At 46.7% G+C, this 24,733-nt stretch overlaps 1 protein-coding gene across 1 annotated transcript in view; it reads left to right on the top strand.

The window, feature by feature from the left end:
- ncanb (neurocan b) overlaps positions 1-24,733 on the top strand; it is a 254,548-nt gene that overhangs the window by 181,287 nt on the left and 48,528 nt on the right. Inside the window, exon 11 of the mRNA XM_045697231.2 lies at positions 15,133-15,246. Within this exon, the coding sequence (XP_045553187.2) occupies positions 15,133-15,246 (114 nt within the window). The remainder of the gene's footprint in view (positions 1-15,132; positions 15,247-24,733) is intronic.

A 24,733-nucleotide genomic window follows, 5' to 3' on the forward strand; every position in this document is an offset into this window, starting at 1 on the left:
TTCTGAGGGGAGGACAGCTCATAATAATGTCTGGAATGGAGTCAATGGAATGGTATTGATACCATTTCATTTATTCCATTCCAGCCATTACTATGAGCCCGTCCTCCCCAATTAAGGTGCCACCAACCTCCTGTGTTGTGTACGTACATACTAAACTCAGCAAAAAAGAAACGTCCTCTCACTGTCAACTGCGTTTATTGTCAGCAAACTTAACATGTGTAAATATTTGTTTGAACATAACAAGATTCAACAACTGAGATAAACTGAACAAGTTCCACAGACATGTGACTAACAGAAATGGATAATGTGTTCCTGAACAAAGGGGGGGTCAAAATCAAAAGTAACAGTCAGTATCTGGTGTGGCCACCAGCTGCATTAAGTACTGCAGTGCATCTCCTCCTCATGGACTGCACCAGATTTGCCAGTTCTTGCTTTGAGATGTTACCCCGCTCTTCCACCAAGGCACCTGAAAGTTCCCGGACATTTCTGGGGGGAATGGCCCTGGCCCTCACCCTCTGATCCAACAGGTCCCAGAGGTGCTCAATGGGATTCATGGCTCTTTGCTGACCATGGCAGAACACTGACATTCCTGTCTTGCTGGAATTCACGCACAGAACGAGCAGTATGGCTGGGGGCATTGTCATGCTGGAGGGTCATGTCAGGATGAGCCTGCAGGAAGGGTACCACATGAGGAAGGAGGATGTCTTCCCTGTAACGCACAGCGTTGAGATTGCCTGCAATGACAACAAGCTCAGTCCGATGAGGCTGTGATACACCGCCCCAGACCATGACGGACCCTCCACCTCCAAACCGATCCCGCTCCAGAGTACAGGCCTCAGTGTAACGCTCATTCCTTTGACGATAAACGCGAATCTGACCATCACCCCTGGTGAGACTTCACTGAGTCTCGTCAGTGAAGAGCACTTTTTGCCAGTCCTGTCTGGTCCAGCGATGGTGGGTTTGTGCCCATATGCGACGTTGTTGTCGGTGATGTCTGGTGAGGACCTGCCTTCCAACAGGCTTACAAGCCCTCAGTCCAGCCTCTCTCAGCCTATTGCGGACAGTCTGAGCACTGATGATGGGATTGTGCGTTCCTGGTGTAACTCGGGTAGTTGTTGTTGCCATCCTGTACCTGTCCCGCAGGTGTGATGTTCGGATGTACCGATCTTGTGCAGGTGTTGTTACATGTGGTCTGCCACTGCGAGGACGATCAGCTGTCCGTCCTGTCTCCCTGAAGCGCTGTCTTAGGCGTCTCCCAGTACGGACATTACAATTTATTGCCCTGGCCACATCTGCAGTCCTCATGCCTCCTTGCAGCCTGCCTAAGGCACGTTCACACAGATGAGCAGGGCCCCTGGGCATCTTTCTTTTGGTGCTTTTCAGAGTCAGTAGAAAGGCCTCTTTAGTGTCCTAAGTTTTCATAACTGTGACCTTAATTGCCTACCGTCTGTAAGCTGTTAGTGTCTAAACGAACGTTCCACAGATGCATGTTCATTAATTGTTTATGGTTCATTGAACAAAATAAAATAAAATAAAAGTTTACAGTGAAATGCTTACTTACAGGCTCTAACCAACAGTGCAAAAAAGGTATTAGGTAAACAATAGGTAAGTAAAGAAATAAAAACAACAGTAAAAAGACAGTAATAAATAACAGTAGCAAGGCTATATACAGTAGCGAAGCTATAACAGTAGCGAGGCTACATACAGGCAACGGTGCGTCGGGCTTGTGTTTAAACCCTTTACAAGTGTTTAAACCCTTTACAATGAAGATCTGTGAAGTTATTTGTATTTTTACGAATTATCTTTGAAAGACAGGGTCCTGAAAAAGGGACGTTTCTTTTTTTGCTGAGTTCTGTACCTCCAGTTCCTATGTTCATAGCTCTGATCCGCTCTACGTCCAGTCATCCTCCCTCTCCCCCATACACATCCACCAGCCAAGGGCACACACAGACACACAAACAGTTTACCCACCTTTTTACATCACTGTTTGGGGTCAATTCCATTTCATTCAGTCAGTCAATTCAAGAGAGTGAAGGGATGAACTAATGTTCCAATTCAAGAAATGAAAAGTGTCATTTATTTTCAATCAGGATTTTTTCAGTTGTTGAATTGGAACTTCAAATGGACTAAATTGAAATGGAATTGACCCAGCACTGGACAAGACCAGCCTGGGTACTGAGCAGTCCTCTCCTTCAGGTCTACACTCTCCCGCTTCCTGTTCTCCTGTCCTAAATGAATTTTCCCCGTTTGGTATTTCCAGGTTCACTAACCCTCTCTTTAATCTATCAAAACACTGTTTGATCAGGGAAGTGTTGGCATGTAGTTTCCCACCCTGGGTCCTTTACTGAGCTGTTGGTGTCACGAATCCCACCGAAGGTGGCTCCCCTGCCTGCTCGGGCAAGGCTCGGCGGTCGTCATCACCGGCCTACTAGCCGCCGCTGATCCCTTTTTCCTTTTCGTTTGGTATGTCTTATTGTTTGCACCTGTTCCTCATTTGGTTCTCTTGATTTATGGTTATTTAAGCCTGTTTAGCCCGCCCAGGTTTGTGCGGGATTATTTTGCGTCAGAGTGTGTTTTTGTTATTGGACGTGCTGGCGATCGACAGTGTTATTTTATATGCATGCTGTGTACCTGTTGTTCTGGGCACTTTGCATTTTTCACGCCGGTTGTGTTGGCGTCGACCGTTTTGTGTTTTATGGAATAAACACACATTTCCTTACCTCTGCTCTCTGCGCCTGACTCCTACCACCACTCCTAGCAGTTACTGACAGAATCCCGCACCAGCTATGGAGTCAGCAGGAGCAGCCTCCCCTCCTCTCCCATCGATGGAGGAACGGGTCCTCATCATACCACCATTCTCCACCGAATCGGCTCAGCGATGGATCAGATGATGGAGAGGATGGACCGATGGGAGAGGAGTGGCCTCCCTACCGCATCCCCAGCACAAACTCCCCCCCCACCAGCTACCCTCCACCGGCGTCCGGACCCGGAGCCTTGCGCCTGGCTCTCCCCAGGGAGTATGATGGAGCGGCGGCTGGGTGCCAGGGGTTCCTGCTACAGTTGGAGTTGTACCTGGCTACCGTTCGTCCAACTCCCTCGGGAGAGGAGTGCGTAAGCGTCCTCGTCTCGTGCTTAACGGGACGTGCCCTGGAGTGGGCCAACGCAGTGTGGTATGGCCCAGACTCGGCAAGGGATCACTGCCCCGAGTTCACCCGCCGTTTCCGGGCCGTGTTCGACCACCCAGCAGAGGGCCGGGCGGCGGGTGAACGACTGTTCCACCTGCGGCAGGAGACGAGGAGCACACAGGACTTTGCTCTGGAGTTCCGGATCTTGGCTGCTGGAGCGGGGTGGAACGACAGGGCCCTGATGGACCACTATCGGTGTAGCCTCCGGGAGAACGTCCGCCGGGAGCTAGCCTGTCGGGACACTACCCTCTCACTGGATGAACTAATAGACATGTCCATTCGTCTCGACAACCTGCTGGCTGCTCGCGGGCGTCCGGACCGGGCCCTGTTGGTTCCACCTCCAGGTCCTCCAGCTCCCATCCCTATGGAGCTAGGGGGGGCCGCGTCCAGGGGAACCGGAGGAGGAGGTTCCTCCTGTACCCAGTGTGGTCGGAGAGGACACACTACCGACCGGTGCTGGGGGAGCTCCTCTGGGAATCGGGATGGCAGGCGGAGCACTCCTCGTTCACCTCAGGTGAGTAAGCACCAACCTCACCCAGAGCTCCCTGTTGGTCATATGTTCGTTTTAGTAACTTTCCCCTTGTTTTCTCCCTCTTTCCAGCATAAAGCGCTAGTTGATTCAGGCGCAGCTGGAAACTTTATGGATCGTGGGCTCGTGTTAAGGCTAGGGATTCCCCTGGTGTCGTTGGACCAACCTTTCCCCGTGCACTCCTTAGATAGCCGACCATTAGGGTCAGGACTGGTCAGGGAGGCCACGGTGCCACTGCACATGGTAACGCAGGGGGATCATGGGGAACGGATTAGTCTCTTCCTCATTGATTCGCCTGCGTTTCCGGTGATGCTGGGGATTCCCTGGCTGGCCAATCACAATCCTAATATTTCGTGGAGACAGGGGGCTCTCAGAGGGTGGTCAGAGGAGTGCTCAGGCAGGTGTAAGGGAGTTTCCATCGGTGCGACGACAGTGGAGAGTCCAGACCAGGTTTCCACTGTGCGCATTCCCTCAGAATATGCCGATTTGGCTATCGCCTTCTGTAAAAAGAGGGCGACCCGATTACCACCTCATCGACGAGGGGATTGCGTGATAAACCTCCAGGTAAACGCTACACTTCCCAGGAGTCACGTGTACCCATAGTCACAGGAGGAAACATTGGCTATGGAGACATATGTCACGGAATCTCTGAGACAGGGGTACATTCGGCCCTCCATGTCACCCGTCTCCTCGAGTTTCTTTTTCGTGAAGAAAAAGGATGGAGGGCTGCGTCCGTGCATTGATTATCGAGGTCTAAATTCTATCACAGTAGGGTTTAGTTACCCGCTACCTCTCATCGCTACGGCGGTGGAATCATTTCACGGCGCGCGTTTTTTCACGAAACTGGACCTCAGGAGCGCATACAATCTGGTGCGTATCCGGGGAGGAGACGAGTGGAAAACCGCATTCAGTACCACATCGGGCCACTATGAGTACCTCGTCATGCCGTATGGGTTAAAGAATGCTCCAGCCATCTTTCAATCCTTTGTTGACGAGATTCTCAGGGACCTGCACGGGCAGGGGGTAGTGGTGTATATTGATGACATCCTGATCAATTCCGCCACCCGCGCCGCGCATGTCTCCCTGGTGCGCAAGGTGCTTGGGCGACTGCTGGAGAATTACCTGTACGTTAAGGCTGAGAAATGTGAGTTTTTCAAGCGAGCCGTTTCCTTCCTGGGGTATCGCATTTCCACCTCGGGGGTGGTGATGGAGGATGACCACGTTAAAGCCGTGCGTAATTGGCCGACTCCGACCACGGTAAAGGAGGTGCAACGGTTTTTAGGGTTTGACAATTACTACCGGAGGTTTATCCGGGGCTTTGGTCAAGTTGCTGCTCCCATTACCTCACTGCTGAAGGGGGTCCGGCGCGCTAGCGCAGGTCAGCAGAGGCGAACAGAGCGTTCAGTCACCTGAAGGAGCTGTTTACCGACGCTCCCGTGCTGGCTCATCCGGACCCCTCTTTGGCATTCATAGTGGAGGTGGACACGTCCGAGACTGGAATGGGGGCCGTGCTATCACAGCGCTTGGGCACGCCACCCAAACTCCCCCCGTGCGCTTTCTTTTCTAGGACGCTCGGGCCGGCGGAGCAGAACTATGACGTGGGGGACCGGGAGTTGTTAGCTGTGGTCAAGGCTCTGAAGGTGTGGAGACATTGGCTTGAGGGGGCTAAGCACCCTTTCCTCATCTGGACTGACCACCGTAATCTCGAGTACATCCGGGCAGCTAGGAGACTGAATCCACGTCAGGCCAGGTGGGCCATGTTCTTTACCCGTTTCCGGTTCACGATCTCTTATCGGCCAGGTTCACAGAACACGAAGGCCGACGCACTGTCCCGCCTATATGACACCGAGGAGAGGGCCATCGATCCGGCTCCCATCATTCCAGCATCGTGCTTGGTAGCTCCGGTGGTATGGGAGTTGGACGCGGAGATCGAGCGGGCATTACGGTTGGAACCTGCACCATCGCAGTGTCCGGCAGGTGTTCAGTACGTGCCGCTTGGTCTCCGTGATCGATTGATTCGATGGGCCCATAATCTCCCCTCTTCGTCGCACCCTGGGATCGAGAGGACAGTGCGGAACCTGAGGGGAAAGTACTGGTGGCCCACCTTGGGCAAGGATGTGCGGTTGTATGTTTCCTCCTGCTCGGTGTGCGCTCAGAGCAAGGCTCCTCGACACCTGCCTAGAGGGAAATTACACCCCCTCCCCGTTCCACAGCGGCCGTGGTCGCACTTGTCAGTGGACTTCCTCACTGACCTTCCCGTATCTCAGGGGAACACCACTATCCTGGTCGTTGTGGATCGGTTCTCGAAGTCCTGCCGTCTCATCCCATTGCCCGGTCTCCCTACGGCTCTGCAGACTGCGGAGGCCCTGTTTACCCATGTCTTCCGGCACTACGGGGTGCCCGAGGACATCGTTTCTGATCGGGGTCCCCAGTTCACGTCCAGAGTTTGGAGGGCGTTCATGGAACGTTTGGGGGTCTCGGTCAGCCTGACCTCGGGTTTCCACCCCGAAAGTAATGGGCAGGTGGAGAGAGTGAACCAAGAGGTGGGTAGGTTTCTAAGGACGTATTGCCGGGACCGGCCCAGGGAATGGGCGTGATACGTCCCATGGGCAGAAATAGCCCAAAATTCCCTACGTCACTCATCGACCAACATGTCACCGTTCCAGTGCGTGTTGGGCTACCAGCCGGTGCTGGCTCCATGGCACCAGAGCCAGACCGAGGCTCCTGCGGTGGAGGATTGGGTGCAGCGCTTGAAGGACACTTGGAGAGCCGTCCAAGACGCACTCACTAAGGCGAGTGGACGGCAGAAGAAGAGCGCTGACCAGCACCGCAGTGAGACCCCTGTGTTTGCACCAGGGAATCGAGCCTGGCTCTCGGCTAGAAACCTGCCCCTCCGCTTGCCCTGCCGGAAGCTGAGCCCGCAGTGTGTAGGGCCATTTAAAGTCCTGAGGAGGATAAACGAGGTGTGTTACCGGTTACAACTTCCATCTTACTACCGTATTAACCCCTCGTTTCATGTGTCTCTCCTCAAGCCGGTGGTGGCTGGTCCCATGCAGGAAGGTGAGGTGCCGGAGGTTCCTCCACCCCCGCTGGACATTGGGGGGTCCCCGGCCATTCTGGACTCCAGACTTTGGGGGGGGGGGGGGGGGGGGGGCTACAGTACCTCGTCGACTGGGAGGGTTACGGCGCGGAGGAGAGGTACTGGGTACCTAGGAAGGACATTTTGGACCCCGCTCTACTGAGGGAATTCCACCGCCTTCATGGGGATCGCCCTGCGCCTCGTCCTCCGGGTCGCACTCGAGGCCGGTGGCGGCGCGCTGCGGGAGCCGCGCGTCAGGAGGGGGGTACTGTCACGAATCCCACCGAAGGTGGCTCCCCTGCCTGCTCGGGCGGCGCTCGGCGGTCGTCGTCACCGGCCTACTAGCCGCCGCTGATCCCTTTTTCCTTTTCGTTTGGTATGTCTTATTGTTTGCACCTGTTCCTCATTTGGTTCTCTTGATTTATGGTTATTTAAGCCTGTTTAGCCCGCCCAGGTTTGTGCGGGATTATTTTGCGTCAGAGTGTGTTTTTGTTATTGGATGTGCTGGCGATCGACAAGTGTTATTTTATATGCATGTTGTGTACCTGTTGTTCTGGGCACTTTGCATTTTTCATGCCGGTTGTGTTGTCGTCGACCGTTTTGTGTTTTATGGAATAAACACACATTTCCTTACCTCTGCTCTCTGCGCCTGACTCCTACCACCACTCCTAGCAGTTACTGACAGTTGGGCTGTGTTATGACTAAACAAGCTTTCCGCCTCCCATACTGACAGCAGCCGAGTTACCATACGCTGGCAACAGCAGGTGTGTGTTTTTCTCTCTCTCTGTGTGTGTGTGTGTGTGTGTGTGTGTGTGTGTGTGTGTGTGTGTGTGTGTGTGTGTGTGTGTGTGTGTGTGTGTGTGTGTGTGTGTGTGTGTGTGTGTGTGTGATACATGCTCCATCTCATTGTGTAAACCTTAGCTTACCTTCTCTGTTTCACAACACACTCAGCAGCTGTACGTTTTGTTAGTGGAGTGTTGAATAGAGCTTTCTTATGCTCTGCTGAATCATAAGGCCATCAATAGGACCTGTTGAGTGCAGATAATCCCATTAGCAGTTCCAGGTCTCTCTGTCTCTCTCTCACTCTCTCTTTCTCTCTGTTACCCTCCAACTATCTCTCTTTCACTCTCTCTTTCACTCTCCTTCTCTATGTTACCCTCCAACTATCTCTCTCTTTCTCTCTCTCTCACTCTCATGCTCACTTCTCTCTCTCTCTCTCTCTCTCTCTCTCTCTCTCTTCCTCTCTCTTTTTTCACTCTCTTCCTCCTTACTTTCCTTCCTCCCTCTCTCTATCTCTCTCTCTATCCCTCTCTTTCCGCCACATTTTCTTTCACTGCACAATCCATAAAGCACATTTCATTGAAAAGGCGAGACTATTCACATGTTGCCAAAGTAATTACGAAAGAGACAATCAACAGCAACAGGACGACGACTGTTCCCTTGAAAGAGGGTAATTTATCCTTCAAACATAATATTTTCATTTATTTTATTTATTTCACCTTTATTTAACCAGGTAGGCAAGTTGAGAACAAGTTCTCATTTACAATTGCGACCTGGCCAAGATAAAGCAAAGCAGTTCGACACTTACAACAACACAGAGTAAAACAAACATACATTCAATAATACAGTAGGAAAAATAAGTCTATATACAATGTAAGCAAATGAGGTGAGATAAGGGAGGTAAAGGCAAAAAAGGCCATGGTGGCAAAGTAAATACAATATAGCAAGTAAAACACTGGAATGGTAGATTTGTAGTGGAAGAAAGTGAAAAGTAGAAATAGAAGTAATGGGGTGCAAATAAATAAATAAATACAGTAGGGGAAGCGGTAGTTGTTTAGGCAAAATTATAGATGGGCTATGTACAGGTGCAGTGATCTGTGAGCTGCTCTGACAGCTGGTGCTTAAAGCTAGTGAGGGAGATAAGTGTTTCCAGTTTCAGAGGTTTTTTGTAGTTCGTTACAGTCATTGGCAGCAGAGAACTGGAAGGAGAGACGGCCAAAGGAGGAATTCGCTTTGGGGGTGCTGGATCGCGTGCTACAGGTGGGTGCTGCTATGGTGACCAGTGAGTTGAGATAAGGGGGGACTTTACCTAGCAGGGTCTTGTAGATGACCTGGAGCCAGTGGGTTTGGCGACGAGTATGAAGCAAGGGCCAGCCAACGAGAGCGTACAGGTCGCAGTGGTGGGTAGTATATGGGGCTTTGGTGACAAAATGGATGGCACTGTGGTAGACTGCATCCAGTTTATTGAGTAGGGTATTGGAGGCTATTTTGTAAATGACATCGCCGAAGTCGAGGATCGGTAGGATGGTCAGTTTTACGAGGGTATGTTTGGCAGCATGAGTGAAGGATGCTTTGTTGCGAAATAGGAAGCCAATTCTAGATTTAACTTTGGATTGGAGATGTTTGATGTGAGTCTGAAAGGAGAGTTTACAGTCTAACCAGACACCTAGATATTTGTAGTTGTCCACATATTCCTAGTCAGAACCGTCCAGAGTAGTGATGCTGGACAGGCGGGCAGGTGCGGGCAGTGATCGGTTGAAAAGCATTCATTTAGTTTTACTTGTATTTAAGAGCAGTTGGAGGCCACAGAAGGAGAGTTGTATGGCATTGAAGCTCGTCTGGAGGGTTGTTAACACAGTGTCCAAAGAAGGGCCAGAAGTATACAGAATGGTGTCGTCTGCGTAAAGGTGGATCAGAGACTCACCAGCAGCAAGAGCGACATCATTGATGTATACAGAGAAAAGAGTTGGCCCAAGAATTGAACCCTGTGGCACCCCCATAGAGACTGCAAGAGGCCATCAGGCCATCCGATTTCACACATTAAACTCTATCAGAGAAGTAGTTGGTGAACCAAGCGAGGGAATCATTTGAGAAACCAAGGCTATTGAGTCTGCCGATGAGGATGTGGTGATTGAGTCGAAAACCTTGGCCAGGTCAATGAATACGGCAGCACAGTATTGTTTCTTATCGATGGCGGTTACGATATCATTTAGGACCTTGAGCGTGGCTGAGGTGCACCCATGACCAGCTCTGAAACCAGATTGCATAGTGGAGAAGTTGCGGTGGGATTCAAAATGTTCAGCAATCTGTTTGTTGACTTGGTTTTCGAAGACCTTAGAAAGACAGGGTAGGATAGATATAGGTCTGTAGCAGTTTGGGTCAAGAGTGTGTCCCCCTTTGAAGAGGGGGATGACCGCAGCTGCTTTCCAATCTTTGGGAATCACAGACGACACGAAAGAGAGGTTGAACAGGCTAGTAATAGGGGTTGCAACAATTTCAGCAGATCATTTTAGAAAGAAAGAGTCCAGATTGTCTAGCCCGTCTGATTTGTAGGGGTCCAGATTTTGCAGCTCTTTCAGAACATCAGCTGACTGGATTTGGGAGAAGGAGAAATGGGGAAGGCTTGGGCGAGTAGCTGTGGGGGGTGCAGTTCTGTTGACCGCGGTAGGGGTAGCCAGGTGGAAAGCATGGCCAGCCGTAAAAAAATGTGTATTGAAATTCTCAATTATAGTGGATTTATCGGTGGTGACAGAGTTTCCTATCCTCAGTGCAGTGGGCAGCTGGGAGGAGGTCCCAGAACTTTTTTAGTTTGTGATGCAGGAAGCAAATTTCTGCTTGAAAAAGCTAACCTTGGCTTTTCTAACTGCCTGCGTATATTGGTTTTTAACTTCCCTGAAAAGTTGCTTATCACGGGGGCTGTTCGATGCTAATGCAGAACGCCACAGGATGTTTTTGTGTTGGTTAAGGGCAGTCAGGTCTGGAGAGAACCATGTGCTATATCTGTTCCTGGTTCTAAATTTCTTGAATGGGGCATGCTTATTTAAGATGGTGAGGAAGGCATTTTTTTAAATAACCAGGCATCCTCTGCTGACGGGATTAGGTCAATATCCTTCCAGGATACCCGGGCCAGGTCGATTAGAAAGGCTTGCTCACTGAAGTGTTTCAGGGAGCGTTTGACAGTGATGAGTGGAGGTCGTTTGACCGTTGACCCATTACGGATGCAGGCAATGAGGCAGTGATCGCTGAGATCTTGGTTGAAAACAGCAGAGGTGTATTTAGAGGGCAAGTTGGTTAGAATGATATCTATGAGGGTGCCCGTGTTTACGGCTTTGGGGTGGTACCTGGTAGGTTCATTGATCATTTGTGTGAGATTGAGGGCGTCAAGCTTAGATTGTAGGATGGCCGGGGTGTTAAGCATGTCCCAGTTTAGGTCACCTAGCAGCACGAGCTCTGAAGATAGATGGGAGGCAATCAGTTCACATATGGTGTCCAGAGCACAGCTGGCGGCAGAGGGTGGTCTATAGCAGGCGGCAACAGTTAGAGACTTGTTTTTAGAGAGGTGGATTTTTAAAAGTAGAAGTTCAAATTGTTTGGGTACAGTCCTGGATAGTAGGACAGAACTCTGCAGGCTATCTCTGCAGTAGATTGCAACACCGCCCCCTTTGGCCGTTCTATCTTGTCTGAAAATATTGTAGTTAGGGATGATGGAGATTTCAGAGTTTTTGGTGGTCTTCCTAAGCCAGGATTCAGACACGGCTAGGACATCCGGGTTGGCAGAGTGTGCTAAAGCAGTGAATAAAACAAACTTAGGGAGGAGGCTTCTAATGTTAACATGCATGAAACCAAGGCTTTTACGGTTACAGAAGTCATCAAAAGAGAGCGCCTGGGGAATAGGAGTGGAGCTAGGCACTGCAGGGCCTGGATTCACCTCTACATCACCAGAGGAACAGAGGAGTAGGATAAGAGTACGGCTAAAAGCTATGAGAATTGGTTGTCTATGACGTCCGGAATAGAGAGTAAAAGGAGCAGGTTTCTGGGGGCGATAAAATAGCTTCAAGGTATAATGTACAGACAAAGGTATGGTAGGATGTGAATACAGTGGAGGTAAACCTAGTCATTGAGTGATGATGAGAGAGATATTGTCTCTAGAAACAAACATTATTGAAACAAGGTGATGCCATAGCATGTGTGGGTGGTGGAACTGAAAGGTTGGATAAGGTATAATGAGCAGGGCTAGAGGCTCTACAGTGAAATAAGCTAATAAACACTAACCAGAACAGCAATGGACATGGCATATTGACATTAAGGAGAGGCATGCTTAGCCGAGTGATCATAAGCGTCCAGTGAGATTCAGACAGCTAGCCGGGCCATAGGTAGCAAGCTGGCAGAAGATGGTAATAAAACTCAGAGGAGACGGACACCACTGAATTTCAATGCCCTCTCTCAAACTGTCATTAGGATGTGCTGGCAGACGTGTATCGCCCTGGCGCTGCCCGCTGTGGATCCAAAACACTCCACAGAGTTTTAAGTGGCAGAAACCATCCTTCAGATAATGATCTCTTTAAGATGCTGTCAAGGAAATGGTTATCATAAAGTGTCAAGGAAATTGTTATCATTCAGTGCCAAGGCCAACAAATACACTCCATAGATGTTGACTTGCTCAATGCGGCCATTTTAGTTTTCAATCATGGGGCCGTGTCAGTGTGAATGTTAACGGAGGTGGGTGATGGCTTCTTTGTTGCAAATGATGGGTTATTTCCTGTGGGTGGTTAACTCTGATGCTCATCGTAATGCCTGTTTAATGAATGGAATGCTGACTTTATAGGTGAATGCTGATGTGTTGATTGCCTCAGAGGAAACTCTAAGTGGATGGTAGCTACAGTAACGTCTTTCCTTCACCAAGGTATAGTATAGTACTAGTGTCTGTGTTATGAACAGCCAACTAAGATAGATTGCGACTTCACTGTGCAATGCAGATCTAGCCATCCATTCCTCTGGTTTCCAGGTGCTGTAGATTATATAGTGTTTGTATTGATAGTTTTATGTGAGGTAGACCATGTTAGTTCTCAGGTAGACTGTAGTGTCTGTTTTGTGAGGAGCCACCTGATTTAGGAATGTAGGTATCATGCAGCATGGCAGAGAGAGACTGTCATCTGTGTGTCTGTGACAGGGCTTAGTGATGTTGCATTGATCCTGATAGTCACAGAGAGAGACTGTCATCTGTGTGTCTGTGACAGGGCTTAGTGATGTTGCATTGATCCTGATAGTCACAGAGAGACTGTCATCTGTGTGTCTGTGACAGGGCTTAGTGATGTTGCATTGATCCTGATAGTCACAGAGAGAGAGAGAGAGCGAGAATGAATGACTCAATGAATCCCTCACTACCCTTTCTACCCCTGCATGGCAAATTACTTCTGTCTGCCTGTGTCACATGCCTTTACATTTTTTATCATTAAGACTTGAACCCCACAGCAGCACCATTGTAGGAGTGAGAGAGAGGAGAGAGAGGAGAGAAAGGGAGAGGGAGAGAACGTGAATGAGAAAGAGAGAAAATATGCCTGGGGAACTTTTTTAATGCTGGTCTGTCTGACTGAGAGAAAGTCCTTGGTCATGATATTGATCCTTTCTTCGTTTCTTTGCCTCCTTTATTAGATTCTAGTCTGTGGACTCTAACTGGGCCCAGAGGAGAAACCTGCTGGGATTCATTGGCGTGAAATTGTTGATTGCGTCGAAATTCACATTTATAAAAGAGGGAGCTGTTTACTTTTTATTTGGCTCCATGTTCACAGATGCCCTGGCCGCATCTGGAATTGAAAGCATAAATCTTGCTGTGGTGAAGTAGGGGGAAAAAAACCTCCAGAACAGGAAACAGCAGGAATAGTGGGGCCTGGCCCTGCATAGGGAAATAGTGTTACACTGGACTGGCACACACACCCCATAGGGACAGAGATGAGGGTGGGGGTCTGGCCAAGACTGCAACCCCCTCTCTCTCTCTCTCTCTCCTCTCTCTCTCTCTCTCTCTCTCTCTCTCTCTCTCTCTCTCTCTCTCTCTCTCTCACCCATGTCATCTAGGCTGAGACTGCACATTTGTCAGTGGCACACCCCCCCAGTTAGTCTGGCCTCTTTCACTCGCTCTCTCTCTCCCCCTCTCTCTCCTCTGCCAGCCGATGAACAATCCTCACAATCCTCCACCGGCTGCTCCTGGGAGGCCTTGGGGATGGAGCATAACTTCTAGGCTTTCAGGCCTGCCTGTGTTGTCCTGGGGAGGAAGCCAGAGAAGGCTGGGCAGCAGCCGCCCTCCACCACCCACCACCTGCCCCGGCTACAGTTTATCCCCAGTTAGCCAGCTGGGCTGGGTGGACACTGAGTGGCCACTGAATGAGTTCTCTGGCTTCTCTCTGCTCTCCTCTGTTATGCCTGCTGTGTCTGAAGCTGGAGGAGGATGGAAGAAGGAGAGGAGGGAGGGGAGACACTCAAGAGGCCAGAGCCGGCCCAGCAGTATGTTCCCTCTTTCCTGTCATTGTTAAGAGTCAAGTGCTGCGCTGCCTGGGGGTCAGAATTAGCTGAGCTAAACCAAGTCTTCTTTGGAGGATTGTGGTACCACCTCACAGACAATGGGATGGATGAGAGGCCAGCTTTCAACTCTTCTGTACTCCACAGTATCACACTTCCTGATTAGCAGAGAAACATTGCAGTACTAGAGAACCCAGCTGAGAGCCCTGCTATATATACAGTACAGCACCAGTCAGCGCCTCCAAACGTCTCTGTATGTGTGCTGTAGTAATCCCTCCCTCCCTCCTGATCTGTTGATTCATCGTCTAGACATGGCAGGCCGTCCCAGTGTGGATTCAGACTAACTCTTGCCTTTCTTCTCTCCGCTTTGATAACCACCACAAGCTGCTTTTATCCAACACGCTTCGCCTCGCCATCAAATCCCTGTAATCCAACCTAGGGACTCGCCATCTTCCACACACTTCCAGACTTGGAGAACTATAAAAAGCGTGATCCCTACGTTACTCGATACCCGTCTCCTGCCCTCTCGCCCGGGCCCCCGAGATATACTCAGATGTTCTGAGGGCAATGGTTGCTGGGATGCCAGCTGTGGTTTTAATGATTTTGCCCTAAGGCCCCAGATCAGCAGTGAGATAAATATAGTTCTGCTTTTACACAGAAAGGAGAACCATGGCCTTAAACGTCTCCGCAAAGTGTGTGTGTGTGTGTGTCTGTTCGTGTGTGTGCAAGTGTGCGTGCATGGATTTATTGATGGGCTTCTGAATCAAAGCATTTAATTACAACTCCTCAAAAGAGCTCAGACCTCTCCGAAAAGTTAGATCTCTGATGGTGACAAGAGATATGTGCCGTGTCCAGTGACTGCAGTGTTGTAACTGACCCTGTCTCCTCGTGTATCCTTGGTTTTTCCTTGGTTGGATTCATTGGGACATACATTTTAAAACAAAAATAAGCCATTCTTATTGGACAAGTCCAGGTGATCCCTCCCTGATTCAATCTGTTTTCTTCCATTTGGTGCCTAATGAACACAACCCTTTTTTCCCTGACAGACATCGACGACTGCCAGTCAAACCCGTGTCAGAATGGAGGCACCTGTATCGACGAGATCAACTCCTTTGTGTGCCTGTGTCTGCCCAGCTACGGTGGAGCCACTTGTGAGAAAGGTAACATTTTATCACTTAACACCTGTCTCATTAACTCACATCACTGGTGGAAAGAGGAAGTGGTAATATGTATCAGTGGTGCAGGTTATGACAGAACACCTGTGCTCAGCTGGAGCCCCTCAAAGAAGAAGAATGCCTAGTGGGCATGAATGCAGCTACGCTGTTTGAAAAATGTAAATGGTTTTGGGCCTCCATTACGTGAAAGCAGGTCTATGAAAGATAGACAGCCAGCCACAGAACTGTCTGAGAAACACAACACTTTAGGAGAACGTTTCTTTGTAGCACCAAGAGAAAAACTGAGAGATTGAGAAGAAAGGAGAAAGAGAGAAGGAGAGGGAAAAAAGGGACAGTTTAAATAAAATGGGCAGTGTACTAATGCATATTTACCCCAGTAGAAGCCCAACCTCTGGTGTTTTCTCTCCCTCACCCACACCGTCAGCCTGTATCCTAGCAGCCCAGCTCTCTCTGCCTGCAAGGCTCTGAGTCTGCTTCTCTACCTGGGGCAGGGTAATGAGCCTTTACAGATCGAGACTTTACCCTGCAGAAAGAGACGGAGGAATGGAGAGAGCGCGAGCGTGTGTATCCCAATCTGTGATGTGTGTGTAGAGATGGACAGGCCGTGAGGTGTAGAGGCTTAAGGCTCAGTGATGTGTGTGTAGAGATGGACAGGCCGTGAGGCGTAGAGGCTTGAGGCTCAGTGATGTGTGTGTAGAGATGGACAGGCCGTGAGGCGTAGAGGCTTAAGGCTCAGTGATGTGTGTGTAGAGATGGACAGGCCGTGAGGCGTAGAGGCTTGAGGCTCAGTGATGTGTGTGTAGAGATGGACAGGCCGTGATGTGTAGAGGTTTGAGGCTCAGTGATGTGTGTGTAGAGATGGACAGGCCGTGATGCATAGAGGCTTAAGGCTCAGTGATGTGTGTGTGCACTGCTGGAGCGAGACCAGCCTCTTCCCCAGGACCTCCCCTCCAATCAACACCCTGCCAGCCTGCCTGCCACAACCACCGCACTCATACAGATTAGCTATTTAAGAGGCTATGGACCACATGGTGCAATATGGACCCTGGTGTTAACAGTCTTTATGGTTGACTTGGATCAGTAGGCCTGAGAGGAGAGAGTGGAGGAGAGGAGAGAGTGGAGGAGAGGAGAGAGTGGAGGAGAGGAGAGAGTGGAGGAGAGGAGAGTGTGGAGGAGAGGAGAGAGTGGAGGAGAGGAGAGAGTGGAGGAGAGGAGAGAGTGGAGAGAGTGGAGGAGAGGAGAGGCTGTGGAGGAGAGGAGAGAGTGGAGGAGAGGAGAGAGTGGAGGAGAGGAGAGAGTGGAGTGGAGGAGAGGAGAGAGTGGAGGAGAGGAGAGAGTGGAGGAGAGGAGAGAGTGGAGGAGAGGAGAGGCTGTGGAGGAAAGGAGAGAGTGGAGAAGAGGAGAGAGTGGAGGAGAGGAGAGGCTGTGGGGGAGAGGAGAGGCTGTGGAGGAGAGGAGAGAGTGGAAGAGAGGAGAGAGTGGAGGAGAGGAGAGAGTGGAGGAGAGGAGAGGCTGTGGGGGAGAGGAGAGGCTGTGGAGGAGAGGAGAGCGTGGAAGAGAGGAGAGAGTGGAGGAGAGGAGAGAGTGGAGGAGAGGAGAGGCTGTGGTCGCCATCTGGCTCGATGTTTAGAGTTATTTTGAATTGCTAACAAGCATTGGTCAATACTGAAGCCACTTTTTCAAAACTCTTCACACAGTCTGCATTACCAACATGCATCTTGGCCAAACAGTTCATCTCACCTCCAAAACTCAGTCAAACCACCAAAACACTTTATACATGTCTCAAAATAAGCAACGTTTGACCATAACACTGGAAACAATTCTCACTCAGAAAGCATACAGTCACTCATAACACACTGACCTAAAAAACACTAACAGGGAGCATTACAGAAATGATGAACTTATCTTTGAAGTTTGAATGATTTTTCACATAAATCAGTATTTCATTATAGAATAAGAATAACACCTTTTCACTTTATTGACCGTACTAAAGTATATGTAACAAGAATGAATCAGAAATGCAGCAATTTGCTTCAATAGCCTTTATTTTTTTCTATATCTTTGCGTATAATAATTTACTTGTGAAAAATAAAAAGTTGAAACAAAAAACAAATTCCTGAAATTCCAGGGCTGCAATAATAATTACAACAAAACATCATCAACATGTATAGTATAATCACTCATACTGTAGAGCACTGTGAGGGTTCTAGTTCTCATCAACATGTATAGTATAATCAATCATACTGTAGAGTACTGTGAGGGTTCTAGTTCTCATCAACATGTATAGTATAATCACTCATACTGTACAGTACTGTGAGGGTTCTAGTTCTCATCAATATGTATAGTATAATCACTCATACTGTACAGTACTGTGAGGGTTCTAGTTCTCATCAACATGTATAGTATAATCACTCATACTGTAGAGTACTGTGAGGGTTCTAGTTCTCATCAACATGTATAGTATAATCACTCATACTGTACAGTACTGTGAGGGTTCTAGTTCTCATCAACATGTATAGTATAATCACTCATACTGTACAGTACTGTGAGGGTTCTAGTTCTCATCAACATGTATAGTATAATCACTCATACTGTACAGTACTGTGAGGGTTCTAGTTCTCATCAACATGTATAGTATAATCACTCATACTGTACAGTACTGTGAGGATTCTAGTTCTCATCAACATGTATAGTATAATCACTCATACTGTACAGTACTGTGAGGATTCTAGTTCTCATCAACATGTATAGTATAATCACTCATACTGTACAGTACTGTGAGGGTTCTAGTTCTCATCAACGTGTATAGTATAATCACTCATACTGTACAGTACTGTGAGGGTTCTAGTTCTCATCAACATGTATAGTATAATCACTCATACTGTACAGTACTGTGAGGATTCTAGTTCTCATCAACATGTATAATCACTCATACTGTACAGTACTGTGAGGGTTCTAGTTCTCATCAACGTGTATGGTATAATCACTCATACTGTACAGTACTGTGAGGGTTCTAGTTCTCATCAACGTGTATGGTATAATCACTCATACTGTACAGTACTGTGAGGGTTCTAGTTCTCATCAACATGTATAGTATAATCACTCATACTGTACAGTACTGTGAGGGTTCTAGCTCTCATCAACATGTATAGTATAATCACTCATACTGTACAGTACTGTGAGGGTTCTAGTTCTCATCAACGTGTATAGTATAATCACTCATACTGTACAGTGCTGTGAGGGTTCTAGTTCTCATCAACGTGTATAGTATAATCACTCATACTGTACAGTACTGTGAGGGTTCTAGTTCTCATCAACGTGTATAGTATAATCACTCATACTGTACAGTACTGTGAGGGTTCTAGTTCTCATCAACATGTATAGTATAATCACTCATACTGTACAGTACTGTGAGGGTTCTAGTTCTCATCAACATGTATAGTATAATCACTCATACTGTACAGTACTGTGAGGGTTCTAGTTCTCATCAACATGTATAGTATAATCACTCATACTGTACAGTACTGTGAGGGTTCTAGTTCTCATCAACATGTATAGTATAATCACTCATACTGTACAGTACTGTGAGGATTCTAGTTCTCATCAACATGTATAGTATAATCACTCATACTGTACAGTACTGTGAGGGTTCTAGTTCTCATCAACATGTATAGTATAATCACTCATACTGTACAGTACTGTGAGGGTTCTAGTTCTCATCAACATGTATAGTATAATCACTCATACTGTACAGTACTGTGAGGGTTCTAGTTCTCATCAACATGTATAGTATAATCACTCATACTGTACAGTACTGTGAGGGTTCTAGTTCTCATCAACATGTATAGTATAATCACTCATACTGTACAGTACTGTGAGGGTACTAGTTCTCATCAACATGTATAGTATAATCAGTCATACTGTACAGTACTGTTAGGGTTCTAGTTCTCATCAACGTGTATAGTATAATCACTCATACTGTACGGTACTGTGAGGGTTCTAGTTCTCATCAACGTGTCTAGTATAATCACTCATACTGTACGGTACTGTGAGGGTTCTAGTTCTCATCAACGTGTCTAGTATAATCACTCATACTGTACGGTACTGTGAGGGTTCTAGTTCTCATCAACGTGTCTAGTATAATCACTCATACTGTACAGTACTGTGAGGGTTCTAGTTCTCATCAACGTGTCTAGTATAATCACTCATACTGTACAGTACTGTGAGGGTTCTAGTTCTCATCAACGTGTATAGTATAATCACTCATACTGTACAGTACTGTGAGGGTTCTAGTTCTCATCAACATGTATAGTATAATCACTCATACTGTACAGTACTGTGAGGGTTCTAGTTCTCATCAACATGTATAGTATAATCACTCATACTGTACAGTACTGTGAGGGTTCTAGTTCTCATCAACATGTATAGTATAATCACTCATACTGTACAGTACTGTGAGGGTTCTAGTTCTCATCAACATGTATAGTATAATCACTCATACTGTACAGTACTGTGAGGGTTCTAGTTCTCATCAACATGTATAGTATAATCACTCATACTGTACAGTACTGTGAGGATTCTAGTTCTCATCAACATGTATAGTATAATCACTCATACTGTACGGTACTGTGAGGGTTCTAGTTCTCTTCAACATGTATAGTATAATCACTCATACTGTACGGTACTGTGAGGGTTCTAGTTCTCATCAACATGTCTAGTATAATCACTCATACTGTACAGTACTGTGAGGGTTCTAGTTCTCATCAACGTGTATAGTATAATCACTCATACTGTACAGTACTGTGAGGGTTCTAGTTCTCATCAACGTGTACAGTATAATCACTCATACTGTACAGTACTGTGAGGGTTCTAGTTCTCCCTCTCTCCTGCATTTGGCCACAAGTTCTCATCAACATCACATCTTATGTCTTCTCTGGCGATGCATCTTGGAAAGTGTCTTCTGGAATGTCTAATCCAACCCTGGCAGTCTTCAGGAGAAGTGTCTCCACACCCCACATTCATGGCATCCAGTAAGGACATCTGGTCATGTGGATGGTGGTCATAAACCTTCCACCTCCACGCAGAGAAGAACTTCTCTATGGGGTTTAGAAAGGGGGAGTACGGAGGCAGGAATAGTACTGACATCCTGGGATGTGCAGTAAACCAGTCGGTGACTGCAGCAGAGTGGTGGAATGCCACATTATCCCACACAACAACGAAGGTAGGGGAGTTCATTGCCCCTCTCTCCTCCGCTGGCACAAGTCGATTATGCAGGTCATCCAGAAAATAAAGTAGCCTCTCTGTATTGTAGGGGCCAATGAGTGGTTTGTGTAGCAGAAAACCATCATTGGATAGTGCTGGACACATTGTGATGTTAGCTCCTTGCCTGGCAAACTGCACATCCATTACTCTCTAAAGTACATTAAATCCACAGTGTTACAGTACTTTACATTATACATAGCTGTGTATGTACCCTGTTCGGTTATTGAACAGACATCTTACCTGGACATATTGATACCGGAGTTCTTTCACACGTTCACCATTTCTCTCAAAGGGTACAGTGTACAACTGCTTCATCCTTATTTTATGTTTCTCTAGGGCTCTCGCAATTATCATTGTGCTGACCGTATTCACATTCCCAAAAGTGATATTGTCTGCCAGCACTCTGTCCCGAATTTCCCGCAGTTTTATTGCATTGACAACAATGGCAATTTCCTGTGCAGCTGATAATATTCTAACCCTTGGATCCTACTGAAAAACACAAAACAATCAATATATTTCAAAATGTCAGTACAAAATGTGACCATATTGTATTGTACTGTAATATGTAGTTCAATTATCATTGAAGGATGCACATCTCACCAGTTTTTTTGCCGGAAAATTGGTACTATTGATGCAACTGTTGAACGCTGCAGATGTGGTTTCGCCCTTAAACCGGCCTCTCTCAAAGAGAGACCATGGTTTACAACATGGTCAATAATTGTGGCCCCTATCTCATCAGAGACCACCGCTCTTGGTCTTCCTCTCCTTTGTCCTCCATGCATTCTCCCTCTCCCTGACACTCTTCTTTCCCCATCAACCTGTCTTCCTTGATCCATGTTTCCAAACATTCCGAAGACGTCCTCTTTTGTCTGTTTGGTAACGAGACTAAAAACAGGACACTTCGTTAGGCTTTCAAGATGAAATTGCAATCAGCTGTGTTTGGAATGATTAAATATTTTGCTGAGATTTTCTATATTTTTCAATCTGGTTACTGCAGAAATGCACGACATTTGCCATCATTCTGTTTTGAATGCTTTTTTAACAGTTTTGGAAACAGTGTGTTAGCATTTGAAAACGTGCTGCAAATATATCGTTTTGCAGGTGATGGAGTATGAATGAGAAAAGAGTTGGTCATTGAATGCATTTTGTGTGAAAGCAATAAAAAAGGATTCCCAGTTTGGTCCATATACACTTCTGTTTCGCTGACTGTGTGAAGAGTTTGAACAATGTGTCTTCAGTCTTGACCGATGCATGTTAGCAATTGAAAAAAACTGTAATAAGACAACACATAAATGATCCAACCCTGAAGAGAGGAGATCTCAATAGACATACATTTTTTAAGGAAAACCTTGAACCACGATCATGGAACTAAGGGAATAGAGAAAATACAATTGTTCAGATAATATGAAGAACTATGACAGATACACTACATGACTAAAAGTATTTGGACACCTGGTCGTCGAACATCTCGTTCCAAAATCATGGGCATTATTATGGAGTTTGTCCACAGAAGATGTTGGAAAATTGCTATGGGGACTTGTTTCCATTCAGCCACAAGAGCATTAGTGAGGTCGGTCACTGATGTTGGGCGATTAAGCCTGGCTCGCAGTCGGCGTTGCTCTACAGGCCAGTCAAGTTCTTCCACACTGATCTTGACAAACCATTTCTGTATGGACATCGCTTTGTTTGCGTTCTTCTGGCATCCGCCAAACCATGATTTGTCCGTCGGACTGCCAGATGGTGAAGCGTGGCTCATCACTCCAGAGAAATAATTTCCACTGCTGCAGGGTCCAATGGTGGTGAGCTTTGCACCACTCCAGCCGATGCTTGGTATTGCACATGGTGATCTTTGGCTGCTCGGCCATGGAAACACATGACGCTACTGACGAACAGTTATTGTGCTGACGTTGCTTCCAGAGGCAGTTAGGAACTCGGTAGTGAGTGTTGCAACTGAGGACAGACGATTTTTACGCTCTACATGCTTCAGCACTCGACGGTCCCATTCTGTGAGCTTGTGTGGCCTACCACTTTGGGGCTGAGCCGTTGTTGTTCCACTTCACAATAACAGCACTTACAGTTGCCCGGGGCAGCTCTAGCAGAGCAGAAATTTGACGAACTGACTTGTTAGAAAAGTGGCATCCTATGACGGTGCCACGTTGAAAGTCACTGAGCTCTTCAGTAATGCCATTCTACTACCAATGTTTGTCTACGGAGATTTACTGTTCCATCTGACTTCGCATTCCACTGTCTCATCAGCCCAGGCAGGGAACTTATAAGCTTGATCTCCGCTATAAAAATGTATTTTTGACTCATATTTAGTTTTCAACAGAAGAGATTTCTATAAACCTTACTGTCTGTCTCTCCGACATTTGCAACATTGTTTCAATATTCCAATTAGACTAATATTGACAGAGATCTCGACAGTGTTGCCTCAGCTAGGAAGGCTAGCAGCGTGTTAAGGTGATACAGTATGTGCTATGTAACAGTGGTGTGTAGTACATGTAATGGCAGCATGTTGAGGTGATACAGTATGTGCTATGTAACAGTTAAGGTGATACAGTATGTGCTATGTAACAGTTGAGGTGATACAGTTTGTGCTATGTAACAGTTAAGGTGATACAGTATGTGCTATGTAACAGTTGAGGTGATACAGTTTGTGCTATGTAACAGTTAAGGTGATACAGTATGTGCTATGTAACAGTTAAGGTGATACAGTATGTAACTATGTAACAGTTGAGGTGATGCAGTATGTAACTATGTAACCGTTGAGGTGATACAGTATGTGCTATGCAACATTTAAGGGTGATACAGTGTGTGCTATGTAACTGTGTAACAGTTAAGGTGATACAGTATGTACTATGTAACAGTTAAGGTGATACAGTATGTGCTTTGTAACAGTTAAGGTGATACAGTTTGCGCTATGTAACAGTTGAGGTGATACAGTATGTGCTATGTAACAGTTGAGGTGATACAGTATGTGCTATGTAACAGTTGAGGTGATACAGTATGTGCTATGTAACAGTTGAGGTGATACAGTATGTGCTATGTAACAGTTAAGGTGATACAGTATGTAACTATGTAACAGTTAAGGTGATACAGTATGTAACTATGTAACAGTTGAGGTGATACAGTATGTGCTATGTAACAGTTGAGGTGATACAGTATGTGCTATGTAACAGTTAAGGTGATACAGTATGTAACTATGTAACAGTTGAGGTGATGCAGTATGTAACTATGTAACAGTTGAGGTGATGCAGTATGTGCTCATGTAACAGCTTGCAGGGTGATACAGTATGTGCTATGTAACAGTTGAGGTGATACAGTATGTGCTATGTAACAGTTGAGGTGATACAGAATGTAACTATGTAACAGTTGAGGTGATACAGTATGTGCTATGTAACATTTAAGGTGATACAGTATGTAGCTATGTAACAGTTGAGGTGATACAGTATGTGCTATGTAACAGTTAAGGTGATACAGTTTGTGCTATGTAACAGTTAAGGTGATACAGTATGTGCTATGTAACATTTAAGGTGATACAGTATGTAGCTATGTAACAGTTGAGGTGATACAGTATGAGCTATGTAACAGTTAAGGTGATACAGTATGTAACAGTTGAGGTGATACAGTATGTGCTATGTAACAGTTGAGGTGATACAGTATGTGCTATGTAACAGTTGAGGTGATACAGTATGTGCTATGTAACAGTTGAGGTGATACAGTATGTGCTATGTAACAGTTGAGGTGATACAGTATGTAACTATGTAACAGTTGAGGTGATACAGTATGTAGCTATGTAACAGTTGAGGTGATACAGTATGTGCTATGTAACAGTTGAGGTGATACAATATGTAACTATGTAACAGTTAAGATGATACAGTATGTAACTATGTAACAGTTAAGGTGATACAGTATGTAACTATGTAACAGTTGAGGTGATACAGTATGTGCTATGTAACAGTTAAGGTGATACAGTATGTGCTATGTAACAGTTAAGGTGATACAGTATGTGCTATGTAACAGTTGAGGTGATACAGTATGTGCTATGTAACAGTTGAGGTGATACAGTATGTGCTATGTAACAGTTGAGGTGATACAGTTTGTGCTATGTAACAGTTTAGGTGATACAGTTTGTGCTATGTAACAGTTGAGGTGATACAGTTTGTGCTATGTAACAGTTAAGGTGATACAGTATGTGCTATGTAACAGT

The sequence above is a fragment of the Salmo salar genome, chromosome 16, assembly GCF_965601325.2.
Source record: "Salmo salar chromosome 16, fSalSal1, whole genome shotgun sequence".
Lineage (NCBI taxonomy): Eukaryota > Metazoa > Chordata > Actinopteri > Salmoniformes > Salmonidae > Salmo > Salmo salar.